This window comes from Hemibagrus wyckioides, linkage group LG10, assembly GCF_019097595.1.
Source record: "Hemibagrus wyckioides isolate EC202008001 linkage group LG10, SWU_Hwy_1.0, whole genome shotgun sequence".
In the NCBI taxonomy this organism is placed as follows: Eukaryota; Metazoa; Chordata; class Actinopteri; order Siluriformes; family Bagridae; genus Hemibagrus; species Hemibagrus wyckioides.
This window is the reverse complement of record NC_080719.1, coordinates 14,940,322-14,960,009: the sequence shown is the minus strand read 5'-3', so window position 1 is coordinate 14,960,009 and position 19,688 is coordinate 14,940,322. Positions and strand designations below refer to the sequence as shown.

The 19,688-nt window shown below is 38.6% G+C and overlaps 1 protein-coding gene across 4 annotated transcripts in view; it reads left to right on the top strand.

Moving 5' to 3' along the window:
* Positions 1-4,576: 4,576 nt before the first annotated feature.
* nfia (nuclear factor I/A) overlaps positions 4,577-19,688 on the top strand; it is a 118,216-nt gene continuing 103,104 nt past the window's right edge. Inside the window, exons 1-2 of one of the 4 annotated variants that reach the window (XM_058401055.1) lie at positions 4,577-5,919; positions 10,433-10,961. In XM_058401055.1, coding sequence (XP_058257038.1) covers positions 5,893-5,919; positions 10,433-10,961 — 556 coding nt within the window. In that variant the 5' untranslated portion in view covers positions 4,577-5,892. The remainder of the gene's footprint in view (positions 5,920-10,432; positions 10,962-19,688) is intronic. The other 3 variants (XM_058401054.1, XM_058401057.1, XM_058401058.1) reach the window with 3 other exon arrangements.

The following is a 19,688-nucleotide window of genomic DNA, read 5'->3' as shown; positions in this document are numbered from 1 at the left end:
TTTAAGTATTCTTTCCTAGTGTATATTTTACCAGGCGTAGGCCTGTGACTGCCATTTGCCTTGTGAGTGTTGTTTTTTTTGTCTTGCTTAGTGGACCTTGGTAAGAAAAATATCTTTTGGTTTATTTTATTTAATAAGTCATTTCATTTTAAAAACAGTGGGAGTCTTCATTTTTTTAACCACTCTTAAGTTTTTTCTGAAGATGTAAATCAACACATACAGTATATTGCCTGTCTGGAGTGTGACCTGTTCTGTGGCAGTCCCAGGAACCCAGTACTATATTCCATCATTTTACTTACATCTCACATCTAGCCCTTGCCTTTTAATGCATGCTGACAACCTGATCTAAGACTCAATTATTATAAAAATGTGAAAAGGGTCCATTTCATTTAGACCTCCCATTTTAATGGTCATGCAGTTCCTTACTGTAAATGCTGCTGGTTCATATTGGAGAACATGTGCTAGGCCTAGACTCTTTTCTAAAAGCAGAGCAGATATGTAGTCGTGGTTCTCGTTGATACTCTGTCAGATTATCCTGCCATCACCCAACTGTGAACCCTTGTGACATTATTTGCCCCTCACCGGCGCTGTTCAGTCATCCAGTGCTGAAATGTGGTTTATGGTTGAAGTACTTCTTCTGTGTTAAAATACTAAATATCTGGCTATACACAATAAGCCTTTAGTTCAGCTGCCAAAGGCTGCAGTGTCTGTGACAGAGGTGACTTGAATGCTAATCTGATTTTGTCTTATAAAAGGGCCTACTAAAGAGACTTGTGTACTGTTGCGTCTGGAAGAGACTTTAAACAATTAACAGAAAATAATTATATTATATATACTTTAAAAATGTCTGCATATATATACACACACACACACACACACACACACACACACACACACACACACACACACATATATATATATATATATATATATATATATATATATATATATATATATATATATATATATATAGACAACCTATACCTCATTTGTATAGACCGTATTACTGGAACCGTTTTGATGGGGAACATAATAGGACATTTCTTTGGAAGTCCTTCATCAGCAGAATTTTACCAGCCTCTACATTTATTACCAAAGCACACTGCAGTTATTTGTTGTGGCTTATTGCATTTATTGATATTTAATTTGCATACATCAAGCTCCTAATTGCAATTGACTTTTTGTCCACGTTTATATATTTGAAGAATTCCATAATAGAGATGTACATGTATATGGAGTTGTGTTCTGTCCATATTAAACTATCAAACGCAGTCGACTGATCCAAGTAACAGTCTGATTGAACAGTGATTTATAGGTTATTAGAGTATGGTAATTAATCTAATCTAATTATTAATGAATTATACTTTAACATTTTTAAGATTTAAGTTTAGATTTTAATGAAACAGTTTAAGAAGATTTGTAGAAATCTATTGCGCAATTTGACCAAATGAGCCAGCTTTAAGGCATACTTGATAAATGTTGTACATGACTTTGAAGTCACTTGATGAATATTTCTGGAACTATTAACTGACTGAAATATAATTTCATTAATTTTTCTTCCCTAATGGATCACGGATGATCCAAGGAACACGGACACGAGGCTTAGTCATCAACTTCAGTTGTAGTAGTGACAATACTTACTTAAAGATTAGGCATCCATTTTTGTAGACCCTTTGAAATGAACTGTTTCTTTGTAAGAAATGATTGTCACGCTTGTGATAATAAGTGGGCTCTTGTCATGACATGTCATTCAACCCACAGGCTTAAAAGGCTACAAAAAGCAAGCAGCATAATCAAAATTCAAAGAGCTAGACCCTAAAGGTTTGCAGCTTGCCTCTGATAAGGCTGCAGGGCACATAGAGAAATCCCCGGTGTTGAATGAACTCTGTGTTCATTTGTGTCCAGCTGGACTTACATGAAACACTGCAGGTGTTAATTCAACATTGGAGGATTCTGTATAGAATCAAGGCTTTTATCTGGAGATTCACTGCAGCTTCCTGTTAGCCAATGTAGGTTATAGCTACATGCCAGATGCACACTACTGCACTAAATAGTAACTGAAAATAGTGTAACAGCTAACAATGGTTGCTTATACTTGTAACATACCGTATACGCTCAGAAAAAAAGCATATTAACTTGTACCTTTCCATGTCACAGATATGGCACCATTAAGGTTACACATTTTGAGTAGGCCTAAAGAAAATTCTAAGTAATTACATCCATTTATTTATACCTTCAATCATTTTGAAAGGTATCCAAGATTAAATGATAAAGGTATGCGTCCAGGTGAAATATCCACACTAAAGGTACACCTGGAGTATCCTTGATGGTACAAAACCAGGGACAAATGAAGGTTTTTTCAGAGTGTATTATGCACTCCAGTAGAATTTGTGAAGCTTAGTTAAGCTTGGCACACTCTTATTCTTTCTAGAGTGAAAAAAAGCTTGTTTTGACTCTTAGAAATGAGATGAACGGCAGTATTTGCTATTTTAGTTTGCTTGCATTTGTATTTGTTTTCCTCCCACTGTAATCTACTTTCTTGCCTAAAGGTTGCCTAAAATGTGCAGCTTTAAAATAGGCAGGTTTCCACACACCGAAATAATTAAGCACTGCCTCTTTACATATAAGTTTCTGCACATTTACTAACACTGTTCTTATGTGAAATTAGTAGCTTATTGAAAATAATGCAGCAGAAATGTTGCCAGGTGCTTGATGAGAGCTTCTCTGAGAAACATCTAAAGATAAATAAAATATATATATATATATATTTAAGTTAGACTACTTGTTATTTCGTCTCCATTCTCTATTAGTTTGCAGATGCAGTTTACCATCAAAACCTGTAGGTTATGATTATTAATATTTACTCATAAAGATTTTAGGATCCTTAGAACTCGTGGCATCCAGTCCCACGTCTGTGTTCTGGAATGTCAACCAATCACAGCCCAGCTTCACCTAGCCTGTAAACACACACACACACACACACACACACAAACACACACACACACACACACACAAGAAGCACGTGTACCTGCAAGTTAGTCTAACCATTTGGTACATTTGAAACCTGAGTTTGGCTACATCACGTACGTCCCAGAGTTTCATTCTAACCAAGACTAAAGGCTACAGGCTTGTATTAAACTGTAGTCTCAGTGATTTAATGTCGTATACTCTCATAAAAAAAGAATAATAATAATAAAAAGAAATGTATAACCTCTTCTGGTGAGATCTTTAAATGTTCTGTGTGGAACCCTACATCAGAGATGGTTGGAGGTAGAAACCTCATCGAAAACCCCAATAATCATAAACTACTCAAATAATCCTTGAGGAATAAATACACCATACATTACCTACGTCAAATCAATAGTCACAGCAATTCCATCTCCCTTTCTGATCTCTGACTGTAGCACACGCAGCACGCCAAAGTTGTGGAACTCAGGAGCACTTGCTAGGGGGCGCCCCCAGTAGACTTACACCGGAAAAGGATCAGGGAGAAATCCGGGGCAAGATGCCACATACTCTGTCTGGAGTGCTGTTACTTTATGTGCACTATCACTGAATAAGATGTACTCTAGTGCTTATGTTATTCTCGCCTGTTTTTATTATCTACACTCTCACAATGAATATACCAAAACTGTCGCGTTTTTTTTTAATAATAATAATTTAGTGTATATTTTATCTGGGAATTAAAAAAAAAAAAAAAACCTATACTCTGAGCATGTAATAAAATGCACAAAACATGCACACTTTAGAATAGCATGGCAAATGAAGAAAAAAATAGTTTTCTAGCTGTATTTCTGAGATCATGGTGTTGGGAATATAATGGAATGCTTTATTATAATGTACGTAAGGATATAGTGCAACATTAGTAGCTGTTTCGGGTTCAGGCAAAAGTATCATGTATGCATGAGGATGTAGAGAGAAGTGCTAAAGTTTAGACTAAAGTTGACTTTGTTGTTTGTTAATTAACCCGAAGTCATTCAGACCTGTTGTTTTTTTATTATTTTTTTTTATCGTGGTTTAGGCTATACCTTAGGCTATATTAATAATTATCCAGGTAACGCACTGTGTATTTTTGTATTCTTAGGGACTGGTCACTTCTTTTGTATTAACCAAAGTCAGTTTTTTTTTTTTTTAGTATTTTATAGCAACTTTATTTTCACTGTGATGTCCAAAGTTGTTGCGAATTACAATATCCAAGATATGACCTGCTCTCATTTTCACCTACAGTCCGACTGGAGTATTGAACATATTAGTTAAGAGGGACTCAGCTATATTTCTAATTCAGTTTTCGGAGTTTTTTATCCAAATCTGATTGCGGTAACCTTATCCCATAACCCACCGTGTGTGTAGCTATAAAGTCTACCGGTCTTCATATCCTGTCTCTTCTCTCACTCGCCTTTTCCTACGTTAAACCCTGCACTCGGGAGCGTTACTACGTTTAAAGCCTCGTTTAACTTGATTGCCTCTGTTTAAAAAAAATAAAGGCAGAGTAAAAACTAAAAGAGTGCCCCAATGCACTAGTGTTCATTACACCATGTAAAGCCTAGCATGTGCTGTTAGCTCACAGTAGTCGCTTTGGACATAAAGGAAGTGTGTGTGGTTTTTTTTTTTTTTTTTTAGTTATCAAAAGTAGTTGGCGAGCCGGTGCTCGAAACCCAGTCGGTTATAGCTAGTGTGAAGCAGGGTTAGAAGTGAAGTACACGACGGTGTTGTCCCGCCTGAGCCTCGGTGGGAGTCGCCGGTGCGGAGGGCGCTGTGCTGTTGAGGGACGAAGGAACGGAGAGTTTCTCCTCCGGGCAAAAGTGAAGTGTGAGCTCGGCGCGGGACCGCGGCTCGTCCCCGCTCTCCGGGACTTCAGCTCACTTTGCTCTTTATTTTCTCTCTTTCTCAGGCGGACACTGCAACGACGACACAGGATCGCGTGCCGGCTTTTATTTATTTATTTATTTATTATTATTATTTTCTTTTTTTGCAACAGGCAATTTGTCCTGTGCCGTTCTCCGAGGATCTTTCACTGTGATCTCGGTGAAAGCCTATTTCTCGGTTTCTGAAGCTCCGGCTCGGCTGAAGCCTCGATCGCCGCATGCCTGCGAATGCAATGGTTTGGTTTAACGCAAACGTTCAACAGCCCGGCTCCGCGAGATACAAAAGTGCGATTCTGACTTTTTTCCAAGCATCCCGAGGACTTTTTACTGGACAGTCGTTCTTTTTTTCTGAGCACGCGCGTGAAATGGAAGATAAAGCGATCGCTTTCTTTCCGTGATTTTTGTTCGTCCATAAACCGTGTCTCTGCGTGTTGTGTTTATTTTTCGCCTCTCTCTCTTTCTCTCTCTCCGCCAACGGGACAGTTTCAGCTCAGCGCCACACACCGTGTCTTTTGCTGAAAGTTGTGTGATGGTTTCGGTGGTAAAGCGGCGGCTTTTAACGGCGGACAGAGTCCGGTAGAGGTTGGTGGAGAGTGCGGTGGGAAGCCGCGCGCGCGACTCGAGGCGGGGTTAAAGTTCATCACGGAGCGCTGAGGCAGCGCCGCTCGCGCTTCGCCACAGTCGGAAATGTGAAAGCAAGCAAGAAGCAGCCTTTATTTTTCCCCCCTCTCTCCCTTTTCTGTCTGTCTCTTCTTTTTTTTCTTTTTCACACACACATACACAGGCGGACGCAGCGATCACTAGTAAACGGACACACGCAGGCTACACATACACACACACACACACACATACACACACGCACGCACACACACACACGCGCGCTCACACACACACACTCACACATCAACACGTACATACATAAACACGCCGATTCGTTACAGTTATCCAAACATACACACACATACATACATACATACACACACACACACACATACATACACACACTTCCCAAATTCGAGCACCAGATATGTATTCTCCGCTATGCCTAACACAGGTAAGTGACATTTTTGTGTCCAAGTATGTTTGTTTGTTTTTTGCTGTGTTTGTGCTCTGTGTGTGTTTCCTGTACGGGACAGAGGTGTATAGATTACTCAGGGCTTATCATGGGTTCGAGACTGGACTAACTTTATGTGCAGCAACATTCCTGCTCTGACAGAGTAAACTCGCACATGGCGGATGGCGCCCACCTCACCTAATATTTGCACACACTCATATGTTGGGCTTTTTAACGCTGAAGAACGGATTCGTCAAGCTATTTAAGATCGCGAGAGTGTAAACTGCGTGTGAACAATATTTCGAGCTGAAGGCGTGCGCGGTCTCCTGAACTTTTTTTCCCCCCTCGCGCTTTCTAGTCTGTGATTTCTTTACCATAGCTATATGTTTTATTATAACGAGCTCATCATTAAGAGTGGACTTCGCGCCTGTTACTTTGTATAGCAAAACTTAAGCTAAACTCAGGACACGCTTTCTGACTCAGGCTGTTTCACAGATGACCGGAGAAGTCTAGGCTGCGTAGCCAAAATATCTCCAGAGCTCGAGTGACTTTTTATGTATACAACAGTAAAAGAAGAATGTAGCACATGACCTGTACACCTTTTCCATTGAAATATTATCAACTCTTAAAAGTTTTTTTTTTTTTTTTTTACTGGGGACACTTAAGGTGTGAGGAGCCTGTAAATGGGGGAAAAAGCAGGCTGTTAATTTCTGGCCCTTTTGTTTTTTTACTGACCACTTGGTCAAACAGTAATTGAATCCTTACAGAGTCATTCCTGCACTGGCTGTCAGGTGCTGATTGATTTCAGTTACTTATTTTGTAAAAATAAGTCTTGTATATGTAAGAAACAGTTTAGACTGCTGAATAAGTGAGGCAACAATGTTTTAGTTGTAAAAGAGGCCAAATTTAGAGATTTATTCCAGTACGAATGGAGGCTGATATAATTTTGGGTCATCAAAATTGAACAAGACATCTAGCAAGATTTAAAAAAATAAAATAAATAAATTATCGTATGCATTAGTTATAGTTTTCTATGAATAAAATACATTTCTTTGGCAACATTAGAATTATTTCTATGAATTTATAAATGGATCTCTGATAGTGTGACTGCAAGTTAGATAAGGCCCTACAACACATTGTGATGTCAAACATCTTTAATTATAATTTATTTCTTTTTTTTTATTACTGATTAATGACTTCGATGATGATCACACATTCATTATTCCCTAGGTCCTGAATAATCATCTATTGATTTTTATTATTTCAGTATTACTCACATGTTTGACCACAATAATATTCATATATTCGTCCGTGTCTGTTCAATGCAGCAACAATATTTCTAGATGAAAAAGAAATCAATTTTCCGAGACTTAAACAAGCTGATATTGCAAGCCGTTTTTTCCCCCCTTCACTCGTGATGGATTAATTAGTGATATACAATGGAATACAGCTTACTGTGCTTCAGTATTGGTTTGAGGATTTTGGGACAGCATTAAAATGACTGCGCTGTAAGAACACGATCGTGCATCGATTAAGTGCTCAGAGGAGATGTCCAGTGCTGTCTGTTCTGGTGCAGGTTGAAGACGTTGTATTATGTGTCAGTCATTCTTACTATAGTTTTTTTTTTTTAATGTTGCCATGTCAGAGTCACAAACCTTGATTGATTTGAGGAAAATTTATAACATGATTATTATAATATTATATATAAGACATGAGTACATTACAAACCAGATAATAATCAGATAATTATGCTAATAATTGCAAATATGTACTTGCATATATATATATATATATACAGATATATATATGTATATATATATATATATATATATATATATATATATATATATATATATATATATACAGATATATATATATATATATATATATATATATATGTATATATATATAATTTTTGGCAGCTCTCAAGCTCTCAGGTGTACTTAACGCTCTAACTCCTCTGTTTTTTCGGCCCCAATGGCACTATTGTTCTATAAGGAGGCCCTGCGATAGGACAGGAGAATCGGGTCAGTTCACTTCAGGAGTCTAGGAGAAAAATCTTTTGACTTACTAGTGCCAGTTTACATTATTGCCTTGCTCTATGTGTGTGTGTGTGTGTGTGTGTGTGTTTGGAGAGGGAGAGCGAAGAACTGACGCGCTGTATTTGGGCTGCTTCTCACCCCTCTGTAAGAAGAGCACCATTAGCCAACAGTTTCCCCTGAACTGCGTTTACTTCCATGGGGAGACGTGCAACAAAGGGAGAAAGTGAGCCCTGTCGACTCCCTCATAATTAGGCTTCTGTGATGTCGAGTCGGAGGGGAGAGTAACTACACGACAGGATTACTATTATTCCTGTTTTAAATGACAGTTTTTGTCGAGTTGGTGGGGTGGGGGTGGGGGTGGGGTGCTTGTTATTTAGACTCACTGCAGCCATCTCTGAGGTGCACAGAGGTAGTTCACTTTAACTTTCTAAAACTATTGTTTTAACTGTAGGGACAGTTTCTGCAGTTCGGACATCATTAATAATTTGTACTCTTGTCATGTGTACTCTAATAGAAATATAAATTGCCTATATTTTATAAAAAAAAGGCATTTTCTGTAATTATGTAAAAATGTGAAATATTACGCACATGAAATATGATGCATATTGTGAAATATTATACATATGTGTCATGCAGTCGATAACAGTAGATATCTGGCATTGGGTCAGAGACACACAGAGGGTGAGTGAAGACGGATTTCAGCTTGCCTTGGTTAGAGAATTTTTAGAGACGGAGATAATACAAATATTTGTAAATTATTTATATTAATATTTTGTAATCTTAAACAGAACAAGATGGGTGTTGTTTCTGTTGTTCAAATACACACACATACACCCAAACACACACACACACACACACGAGCCTCTACAATCATACCTAAATCTCTCATATCAGAGTTTAAATAAATTACTGCCACTGTGAAGATAAACTATGATTTAGATCAGTGATATTATTTTATGCCTTATAGTAATGTGAGCATTATGACTATTGATTACTACAATCTGTTATATTACGACTATGATTTAATAAATATATTGAATTTTGACCACTGTTATAAAACTGAACTCTTTAGCTGTTTTATGGTAAGAATACGTATGCCTGTTTATAAAAAAAACAGCAAAGTAATAAAAAAATGTGTAATAAAACGTATATAGTAAAATTGATTATTAAAATGAACAATATTCAGATTTGCGTAGAATTTGACTCGGATCTGCGCACATAAAATCGAAAGCGCCCTTTGCTCACTTGCTGGCAAGCCGTTCATGCTCACTCGGTGGCTTCTGGGGCATGTAACGCTGCTAAGGGTGTTTGTAGAAACGCTATTTTACCGATTGGCAGGTTGCCAGTATTCTTTGTATTTTGTTTAATCTCTGTAGTTCTCTCTGTGTAAAATGTCCCTGTATTTAAAGTCAGGCTCGTATTACTTATTTACCTAATTAAGAGCTTGACAAAGCTGCATTTTGGAGTTATAAAGCTGTGATCGATAATATGGACCTGATGTAATGGTTTTGATTTGAAGAGAGAAAAATGAAAAATTGTCCATTCTCTCATTCAGTGGGTCACACGTGTGCTGTGCCTCAGTAGCAATGATTGTTGTGTGAAAAGACTCCAAAAGATACCAAATGTGCAGCAACCGTTTTTAATCTGCTACCGAATACTCGTATAGCATTAGAACCAAGGAGAATGAAAAGAGGAATAATTCAATTTAGACACATAGAAAAGGAAAAGCATATCAGTTTATTTTATTTTATAATAATAACAGCTGTTCAGATCACATACCGTCTCCATGCAAACGATCCAAACGGAAAAAACGCCAGCTTTCTCTTAGATAAATCAGTGCTGTTTTGGAAGAATGTGTGTGTATCTGTGTGGTGTGTATGTATGTGTGTATATGTATGTATATATTATATATCCAACTTTACAGACAACAGATAAAAATAGCTGGTCTGATTTCCCTTTTTGGTTGTTTCTTTTTCCCGGCCCTGGCAGACCCTTACAGACCCACATTCTTGCCAGCGAGCCAAGATACGGCCTAGACAGGCCTTACACACAAATACACACACCACACACACACATGCACACACACACACATATACAAACCCTCAGCTCACAGACCCTCTCCTCTTATTGAGGGCTTCCCTGTGTTAATGAAGCTCATGGAATATAAATAAAAAATGATGAATTAATGGTTACAGCACCCCATAATTCCATACATTAACAATTACTGGTGTGTATGCAGTTTTCATTTGTACATGGTTATTAAATCGGTACATATGTTTATACAGTAGAAAGAAAATTACATTCCATATATAGAAACATTTGTGCACTAACAATTATATATTTATCAAGTCCTCCAGCAATTATCATTTTCATTCAACAGCGTGTGTGAGATGATTTGTGATATTAGGTTTTTGTTCCAGCTTCTTTTCTTCTCCCCTGCCCTGATTTTCTTCTCCTCCGTTTGTTTGCAGGATGAATTCCATCCTTTCATCGAAGCACTGCTGCCCCACGTGCGTGCGTTCGCCTACACTTGGTTTAACCTGCAGGCCCGCAAGCGAAAGTACTTCAAGAAGCACGAGAAGCGCATGTCCAAGGAAGAGGAGCGCGCCGTGAAGGACGAGCTGCTGAGCGAGAAGCCTGAGGTCAAGCAGAAGTGGGCGTCGCGGCTGCTGGCCAAACTGCGCAAGGACATCCGGCCCGAGTTCCGCGAGGATTTTGTGCTCACCGTGACGGGGAAGAAGCCTCCGTGCTGTGTGCTCTCCAACCCCGACCAAAAAGGCAAAATGAGGAGGATCGACTGCCTGCGCCAGGCAGACAAAGTGTGGCGCTTGGACCTGGTCATGGTGATTTTATTCAAAGGTATTCCCCTCGAAAGTACTGATGGCGAGAGGCTGGTTAAATCACCGCAGTGCTCGAACCCAGGGTTGTGCGTGCAGCCGCATCACATAGGAGTTTCAGTTAAAGAGCTGGACCTGTACTTGGCCTACTTTGTACATGCAGGTAAGTCCCTTTTTCCTGATGGCTTAGACGTTGTGATAAAAATACGCGAACAGTACTGTGTTATCGTTTTGTGTGTTATATGTAGAAATGTATTTACACTGCCCCACAGGCTTAAGCATTCTCAGCTGGTTTGTCAGCTTTATAATGCCTTATTAATGTTTTTCTGTTATATAATATTAACCCCGAAATGCACTCTACCTACAAACGCTCTCGTAGACAAATACAATTTTTATCAGTAGCAGTAAAACTCTAATGAAACAACTCAACTGTCTTGTCATCTTCTCACACAGCACAGATTTTTTCAACACTGCAAAATCTGGTGCTTATTTTCAGTTTACCACTGCACACATTTTTCTCTGCCTAATTGTTTCTCAAAGTGGGTAGTTTAACTCTGATTAATTATTTTTTAATCCTATAAAAACCGCTAATGATCAAATTATAATTTGAGCTAAAATTCTTATGCATTTGATTGGAAAATCAATATTGAAACATCTCTTATCTTCAATCTACTGTTTGCTGGAAAATATGGATTAACTCCAACTAAGTTGACTCCTGTCATGGTTTATCCTATACATGAAGCTCTGAAATGGAGAAGGCCAGTGCAAATATCTGATAGAGAGACTGTTAATTGGCAAGAGGCAGCAGGGGATCTGTCTTGCGCTGACAGCAACACAAACACAAGCTTTCACTTGGAAGGACGGCGCTTCGTTTCATCAGACGAACCTCAATTACTTTCATTTCCTTCTGCTCGCAAATTGTTGTTCTAAAGCCAGAGTGTGTTGGCAGCTAATGCCTATTTTATTGGTGGAAGAAAGAAAGACCCCCCCACCCACCCATCCATCTCCCCCAGTTCCCACCTCCACACTAATATTTTTGTTTTGATTGGGTATTGACAAAAGTATGAAGATACTACCTTCAACTCTTGACTAATGCATATAAGTAAAGCTCCAAACATATCTTTTTAGGACTGCCAGAGATAATGGGGTTTTCTTGCAGGTTGGAAAAAAGTGCAGTGAATCACTGTGTGTATTTGGAACAGTACGAGAGCAACAGCGCTTTTAAGGATTTCGTCTAATGTTATATTGGAGGGAGGAACCTATGAAGGCCGGCTTGTATTAATTTGATCAAATTCGCCCCTAAAAGAAACAGATTTAGACTGTTATTCTGCTCATAAAACAGAAAAAGTCATGTTTCACCAGTGTGCTCATTCACACATTGCTTGGATCTACGATCAGTATTATAACGATTTTATGCTTGTGAAGTTTTGCACTTGAACACACCACACTGTTGCTGTAACCCATTTCTTCAGAAATTCTGAATCCTCAGATTTAATGCTCAAACAGAAAAGCCCCGAAAAGTAAAAGAAACAAGCGTTTTATAAAGTCTAGCTACTTTTATTGCTCTGCTGCTTTCTCTTTCTCTCTCACTTACTCTCTCTGTCTCTCACACACACACACAATCACACACTTTCTCTCTTTCCCTCACACTCTCTTTCTCTCTATTTTCCTCCATCTTGCGGCACATACAAACTGATCAAGTTTCCTCCTCTGTCTTATTTAAAGCAGTGAAGCATTGCTGAAGCCACTGTGATTAAAAGCCGCTGGAAGGGAGGCTGACCTCAGGCTCACGTGGCCAAAGTGGTGGGTTTTAGGGGCACATGGAGGCAGTAATTAAGTCTCCTACTGCTACATTCACGACACTCATAAGTTACATTTTTACAACGTATTTTATGTAGTTAGCCGAATAGTGGAAATCCATTAGCCATTCAGCAGCCAGTTCTAACAAGCATACTTATCATTTGCACTTACTGGTTTTGAAGGTTCAGTAATTGTTGCCAATCTGAGAGTGTGCACTTTTGAGGTATCACCTAGAATGAAAGCAAAACACCCTCACGCCATGCTCGGGGGTGCAGGCTAATTTATAGCCAGCGAATTTCACAGGAGCACTCCACACATGGGAAAGGTCGTGACTTAAGATGTTAGGGTCACAACTCTATTTGAAGGCATTTGACCTCTTAGATAAACAGCCATTCTCATTAGCAGCCAGTCAAGCGGAGGGCGGTGCTTTGGTTCTGGCTTGCCCTTTGACCTCGAGTTAAAACAGGTGGTTTTGTTAGGAATAGAGTGCAGGCCTGCTTTAAACCTTTTTAAACCGGGAGCTAATATAGTCATGTAGACATCAGCTTAAGTTGCAGCCAGTGATTGTTTCCTTTTCAAAGAGTCTGGCGCATGGCTTATGCCACATTATGACATTTTTTGTTTGCTGAGTGTCAGATCACTGATTAACATTTGACGAGCTTTTGATTCTGTGGTAGTTAACTGTTAAAGCTGTACTAATCTAAACAGAAATCCTGATTTGTTCGATCTGCTGGTCAAGTTCAAGTGGTACACATTCACCTTATGTGACCTTGTATGTAAAGAAGATAACTAATACGTTAGGATATTGTGCAATAGTTTGAAAAAAAGAAGAAGAAGAAAAAAAGGTAAGTAATGCATCTGATGAATAAATTTATCTAGAATGGAGACTTGAGGGAAAAATTCATCACTGCTTTTTCAGGACTGCAGCTGTGAGGACAATGAGATCTGGACTTTGGTATTTTGATTATTTTAACCTCCCACATTCCCATTTTCAAGTTGAATATAGGCTGATAATGTGGGAGAATATATCCTTCTCTGTGAAAAAAAACAGCAGTGTTAATTGGTTCTCAAATGACCTTAGACTAGCTGTAGAGGACTCTTTAGGTTTACCCATAGACTTAATTGTCCTTTACGATTTAGCTGTCCAAAAACAGCTACACTCCAGAGTATTGTCTTTGTTGTTGAGAGATATGCAACACACAGATTACTGCCTAACATCTGACATAGCTAGGATCTAGAGAACATTTGACAGTCTATAAAATAAAAATGTAAATTTTGCCTACTTGTACTTCAATGTTTCTCAGCAGATCAGCTTGCTAGTTGTAATATAAAATGATCACTAAGTGTACAAAGATGCCATTTTTAATATACACCTTTTCAGGATATGGTAAAAAAAAAATGTGTGAGAGAAAAGGTGGACAAGAAAAAAGGGAGACATGGTAACTGTTGACCAAATGATTTCACTTGATAAATGTAGGTAGTTGCAGTTAATAGTAGAATGGAAGTATTACGTAACAGATTAGAAATTAGCAGTAGTGTATTACACATTCATCATTCAATATGTTGTGGCTCACATTTCTATAGTTTGGACCTCAATCTAAAATTTTAACCCTGGTTACAGCCCTGAATGCTTTTACCACAGAACAGTTTAAAACTTCAACGTTAAAGCGCTGCTTATTTGTCTGAGCGGGACATGGGAAACCCTGTACAAAAAAGTTGTTTATTGAACATTATTTCTATTTGATTCGTGTCTGTTTTCACCCGTGCTTACACAATGGAAGGATACTGCTGATTTCAAAAGATAACAAAAGCTCAGTCAGGACCTGTGTGTACGTTTAGAGGGAAGCTGATATATTTTTACATTGCGCTTACCTTATCTGACCTGAGAACTGTTTGCGTGGTGAACAATTGCAAATATGGCTGACCCACTTTGCTCAGAGCACTTTCTAGGGTATTTTTTTAGCGTAGGTCTTTCGAAACCAGTTTACATCAATGGTGCATGTCTAAAGGAACACGTCGTTTAAGCATTGTCACGACTTAAAACTTTTTTTTTAATTCCTCTTAAGAGAGCTATTGCTTGAAATAGCAAGTCTTTTGAGAGTAGAGGGGCTTAACCGTGATGAAAATGAAACGCACCACTTTCGCTAGTCGTGCTTCTGCAGTAGCAGAGAGACACAAGTGTATCTGTATGTCCTGGCCTTTATTGAGTTGCAGCCGTTTTGTGTTTCCTTTTCTTTCCACGGGCGGAGGAATAATAATAATTTGGATCTATTTAAGGCTATTGTGGGATGAACCACAGGCTTTGTTGTGGTTACTGCAGTACACATTGTGGGAAGGGACCCCCTGCCCTCACTCCACTTTACTCACTTCTGTCTCTCATTCTCTCCTTCCTACTTGCCACCAACCAGCATGGTTACTGCAAAAACCACTGTGCCATCATACTGCTACACACACACACACACACATGATTGTCTTACTATCCTTTTGAGGACCTTTCTCTTATATAATTATTTAATTAATTATTGAAATCTCTTTTCTTTTTACATTTGTTTTTCAGTTTTAAGAAATAATAATAAAAAAAAAATCAGATATTTCTATCCTTTAGGGGACATTTGGTCCATGCCAAGGTATGAAATCATGCCCACAGACACTCACACACACACACACATGCACACACACTCAAACATTTATCATTCATTACAAATGAGCTCGGGTTCATTCATAAAAATAAATTTGAGGTGAGCTCAGTACAGTGAGTGCCCTGTTCACATTGTAGCTGAAAAGCTCTCGTCTGGCACATGCCCAGTGTTAAAGAACTGGCCACGATCAGATGATAGGATTCAGTGCCGCCGCTTTTAATATCATTGATATGGCCCCCATTTGAAACACTTTTTCTGCAACGTGATTTGATTAAATGAAGCAGATAAGGTTCTAGTGGGGAGGAAATGCTATAAGTTTCAGCGAGCAGCGTGCGCCTTTGCTGGCTGAATTTCTCATAAGCCTGATTGCATGGCAAATTCGTGTAATCTGTTTAATGTCTATTGTCAGGGCTGATCTCGCTCTGCAGATTTGGACCACATTCTCTGGCTCCAGTTTGAGCGCTTTATACGTCAACCATCACAAGACAGAAAAAAACTGCTGAAGTTTTTTTTTTTTTGCATCACTTTTAGACCACTTTTGTGATTACACACACAGAGCTCACACACAGATGCCCTCTTTCTTTCTTTCTTTCTTTCTTTCTTTCTTTCTTTCTTTCTTTCTTTCTTTCTTTCTTTCTTACTATTTTGCTTCCTTTTTTTAGAAACCATTTCCGCACCACATTTTCTCCTAAAGTTCCTCCATGTATACACCATTAAATAAGGATCCAGCTGGGTATGAGTCCTTTATGTATGTGTGTATGGTGATGAGTGATGAGTCAGTGTCCGGTGCTGTGAAGTTGTGAGAGGAGGTGTGTACCTGCACTGTAGGTCACTCTACCGTCCCCCTGTGCAGTAGTCTTTTGCTAATTAGTTCTGTATTATCTCCTCAGTCGCCTCAGCACTCAGACACTGAGAGAGAAATAGACCTGCACTGCGAGATCATAGGAGTAGCTACTATTTATAATTTCTCTACCTATATATGTATATATATATATATATATATATATATATATATATATATATATATATATATATATATATATATATATATATATATATATATGTATATATATATATATATATATATATATGTATATATATATATATATATATATATATATATATATATATATATGTATATATATATATATACATATATATATATATATAATATTAAATGCATAATTATCTTTATGAAAAAAGCTATAAATCATATCCATTTCCCTTGCACAGCTGATGAAGATCCTTCATCAATTAGTGTACACAGTTAATCATTTGAAAAACAAAATTCATCCATTGAGCAGAAATGTAGAGCTTATTGAGTTTGCTCTTGTGATGTCTTTTCATTATGAGTTAGCAAATCATATGTAGCTGCTGATAAGTAGTTGTGGCATAAAAAAAACCAGAAAAAGCTAAACTTCCAAATAGTACAGTGTGCATGTATGTAGCGGGTGCTCTTCTGATCCACTTTATCCACCAGCGATTTTATCGCTAATCAGAGGCAGGCGGTCCATCTTGCCGCGATCACTGAGAGAGTCTTCGAGCAGCTCGGACTGTTCTAGTTCAAGTCTCTCACATCTCTTCCATTTCAAAACAGCAGCTTTGACTAACTTGTGAGAATGGAGCCTTTGTGCTCACATGCCATTCAACAAGAGTGCCATTGTCTTAAGGCCTGGTGGCAAGAGATGCATTGCTGAGCCTTTATTGCGAGAAACTTTGATTGTATTAGGACTTGCTGAGGACTTCATTTGAATAGTTTCTCATGTGATGTTGCATCCCAAAGCAGGAAAAGTCTTTGTGCGACCGATCCTCCATTCTTTCCTTTCTTATCTGTTTTTTTGATCAGGTTCTTCTAGCCATGTAATCTGTTCATAAAGACACCAACACATAAACATTTCCGTCATCATCTATTATGGCGTACTGATATCTCTCTCCCCAACCCAGCCAGGCTGGCAGCTGAAAATATCCTTCTGCATTTTTCCCCATGGGTTGTTCAGATGGATTGATCTGTAACATGCACATCATTGCCTCTTCCCTGTAATATCAATGCTTTCTGTCACGTGTGAGTGCTCGCCTGATGCCTGATGCTGTTGCCTTTTGCTCACTACATTTTTCTACCCTGTTCATTACATGAGCGCTGTGCATGCTTGTTAGCCTTACACACAATTCAATGATCTGGAGCTCATTTTACACAGCCTAAAGCATTTCAGCAAGGAAAACGCATCAATTTTAATACAGCGTATACATACATTAAATCCCAAATCAGTAGCCCTGATATCTTGAAAAGCATTTCCTGTCTGTGTACTATTGTGTGGCAGAGTCGTTTTGGACGGGAGTATAAAAGAGAGCACAGACATGAAGCGGGACAGCTGTGGCTGTCTGCAGGGGAAAGTTGCTACAGATGGTGAAAGAAGTGAAAAATAAACTACCGTATGCCTGGTGGAATATAAAAGAAAGGCTGGGGTTTGGTGTTGAACAGGACCTTCTTCTCACTTTCTGTATCTGCGTTTGTGTGTACATCTGCATGCGATCGGTCCTGTAATAAGGAATATGTTACCTCATTTGTATCTACGTCCTCATCGCCTTTATTCCCATCTGCTCATCAGATCTTAGCAGATTTATTTCTCCGTGCTGTAACTGGCATGTGCTTGTTTTTCAAATTCCTTTCAACCTAATTAAATTTCATGACCTTTATATTTGCATTAGCAATGCTGACACATTTATGTAAGACATAAAAATATCTCACTTGTTGGATCATTATGTAGATCTAATATTGATTAAGTAGCTTGTGCTTGTTTTGTTAATAAACAACATTTTGTACCACACCAATTCTTTCTCCTTTACCCTGCAGCTTAGCTGGTTTAAATGGGGGTCACTCAGGCTGCAGCTTTGGAACATTCGCTTCCTGGTTACTCCGGTAACCTTTTCTGCAACTGAGCAATGAAGAGCTGACCTGTTCCTCTTTGTGATGTCCGGGGGGGTATATTCGCATCTCAGCAAGAAAACCCTTTAGATCCCTTTGTCCGGCGCATGAAGCTGTCGAACATATCAGTCGTATTTGACTACAGCAGTTACGCAGGGAGCAAAGTGAGATGCATTCTGGATTTAATTAAACCAGCGCTCATTTCGGCGCGTCGGCTTCAGTGAGCGAGTTGAGATTGGAGCAACGCTCTGCATACGTTATGAAACGATCCAACCTTTCTGGGCTCTCTCCAGATGGTGGCCACTACAAAGCATCCATTTGCTAACAAAATGTTTGCTCTTTAAGCAAGGTTACTTGTCATCTTTCTTCGTTTCTTTTGTTTTCTTAGTGTTTACTTTTTTGTCAGATGTTGTTTTTAATAATTAAGATGGGTGAGGGTGGTGGTGGGGTTGCAGGCTAAGTGTGGAACTGACTTTAAATTATTGAACTATTTATCCCCAGAAATGCCCTCAGCCTCTCCATCTGTCTGAGTTGGAGAAAAATAAATAAATAAGTAAATATGGATATTAAGGCTATGTTTGGGTCCAGGCCTTGGCACTGCTTTTTAGTTCTGTGGCAGTCACAGCTCTGCTTAAAGACAGCATTGAGTTACACGCCACTTCACATTGGGCTCGAATGCCAAAATCATTCTTTAAGGGGCTTGTTAATGATCAAGTGTAATGTATTTTTAAGACAAAGTGTAGTAACAGTTCTGCTTTCGGGTCTCAAGGGTGACACCCGCAGCAATCGATTTCGACGATGAAAAAGGATCAGTGTGGATTTTTTTATTTTATGTGTTGTTTATTTAACCAAAACAGAAACTTCTTATAATGTAAACCTTTATTTTTGGGTAGAAAATATTACACTATTGAAGCGGTTGAGGGCAGCAGCAGCAGCAGTGCTGTTATTATTGCACCACATAATGTTGTGTGCACAACTTTTTTCAGGGCTAGCGCTGTTGAGGGTTAAAACAGACAGACTGACTTTCGCTCTCAAGTATATGGGCTTCTGATAACAAGAATAGAGAAAAAAGGGTTTAATTGTTACTTTGCCTGGTTATGTGAACGTTAACACTAATTTATGGTCCTTAAAAGCATGACTGATAGAAAATACAAGGGTGATCCATGTCTCTACTTTCAGCATCACAGTCGAAACTACAAATTGCAGAACGAATTTTGAATGATTCTGGCAATGAGAGCCATGTCAGAAGAATAAAACCTAAAACACTAAAGATTACTAAACAGTTGACATTATAGCCGTTTCATATTGCAGTTCATGGATGGGACTCGATTTTTTGATGTAGTAATAAAATATCTGTTGTAATTTCCTAGTCGCATGAGGCTGGTTAAGCTTAGCCTGTTTAATTACAGGCTTGTTAAGATTAATGGTGAGGTAACATCTCTGTGAACTAGTACAGTTTTCTAAAACAAATTTCTTATCCAATTCACTGCTCACTAATTTTCCGTAGAAGAATAGATCAGTAGAGTAA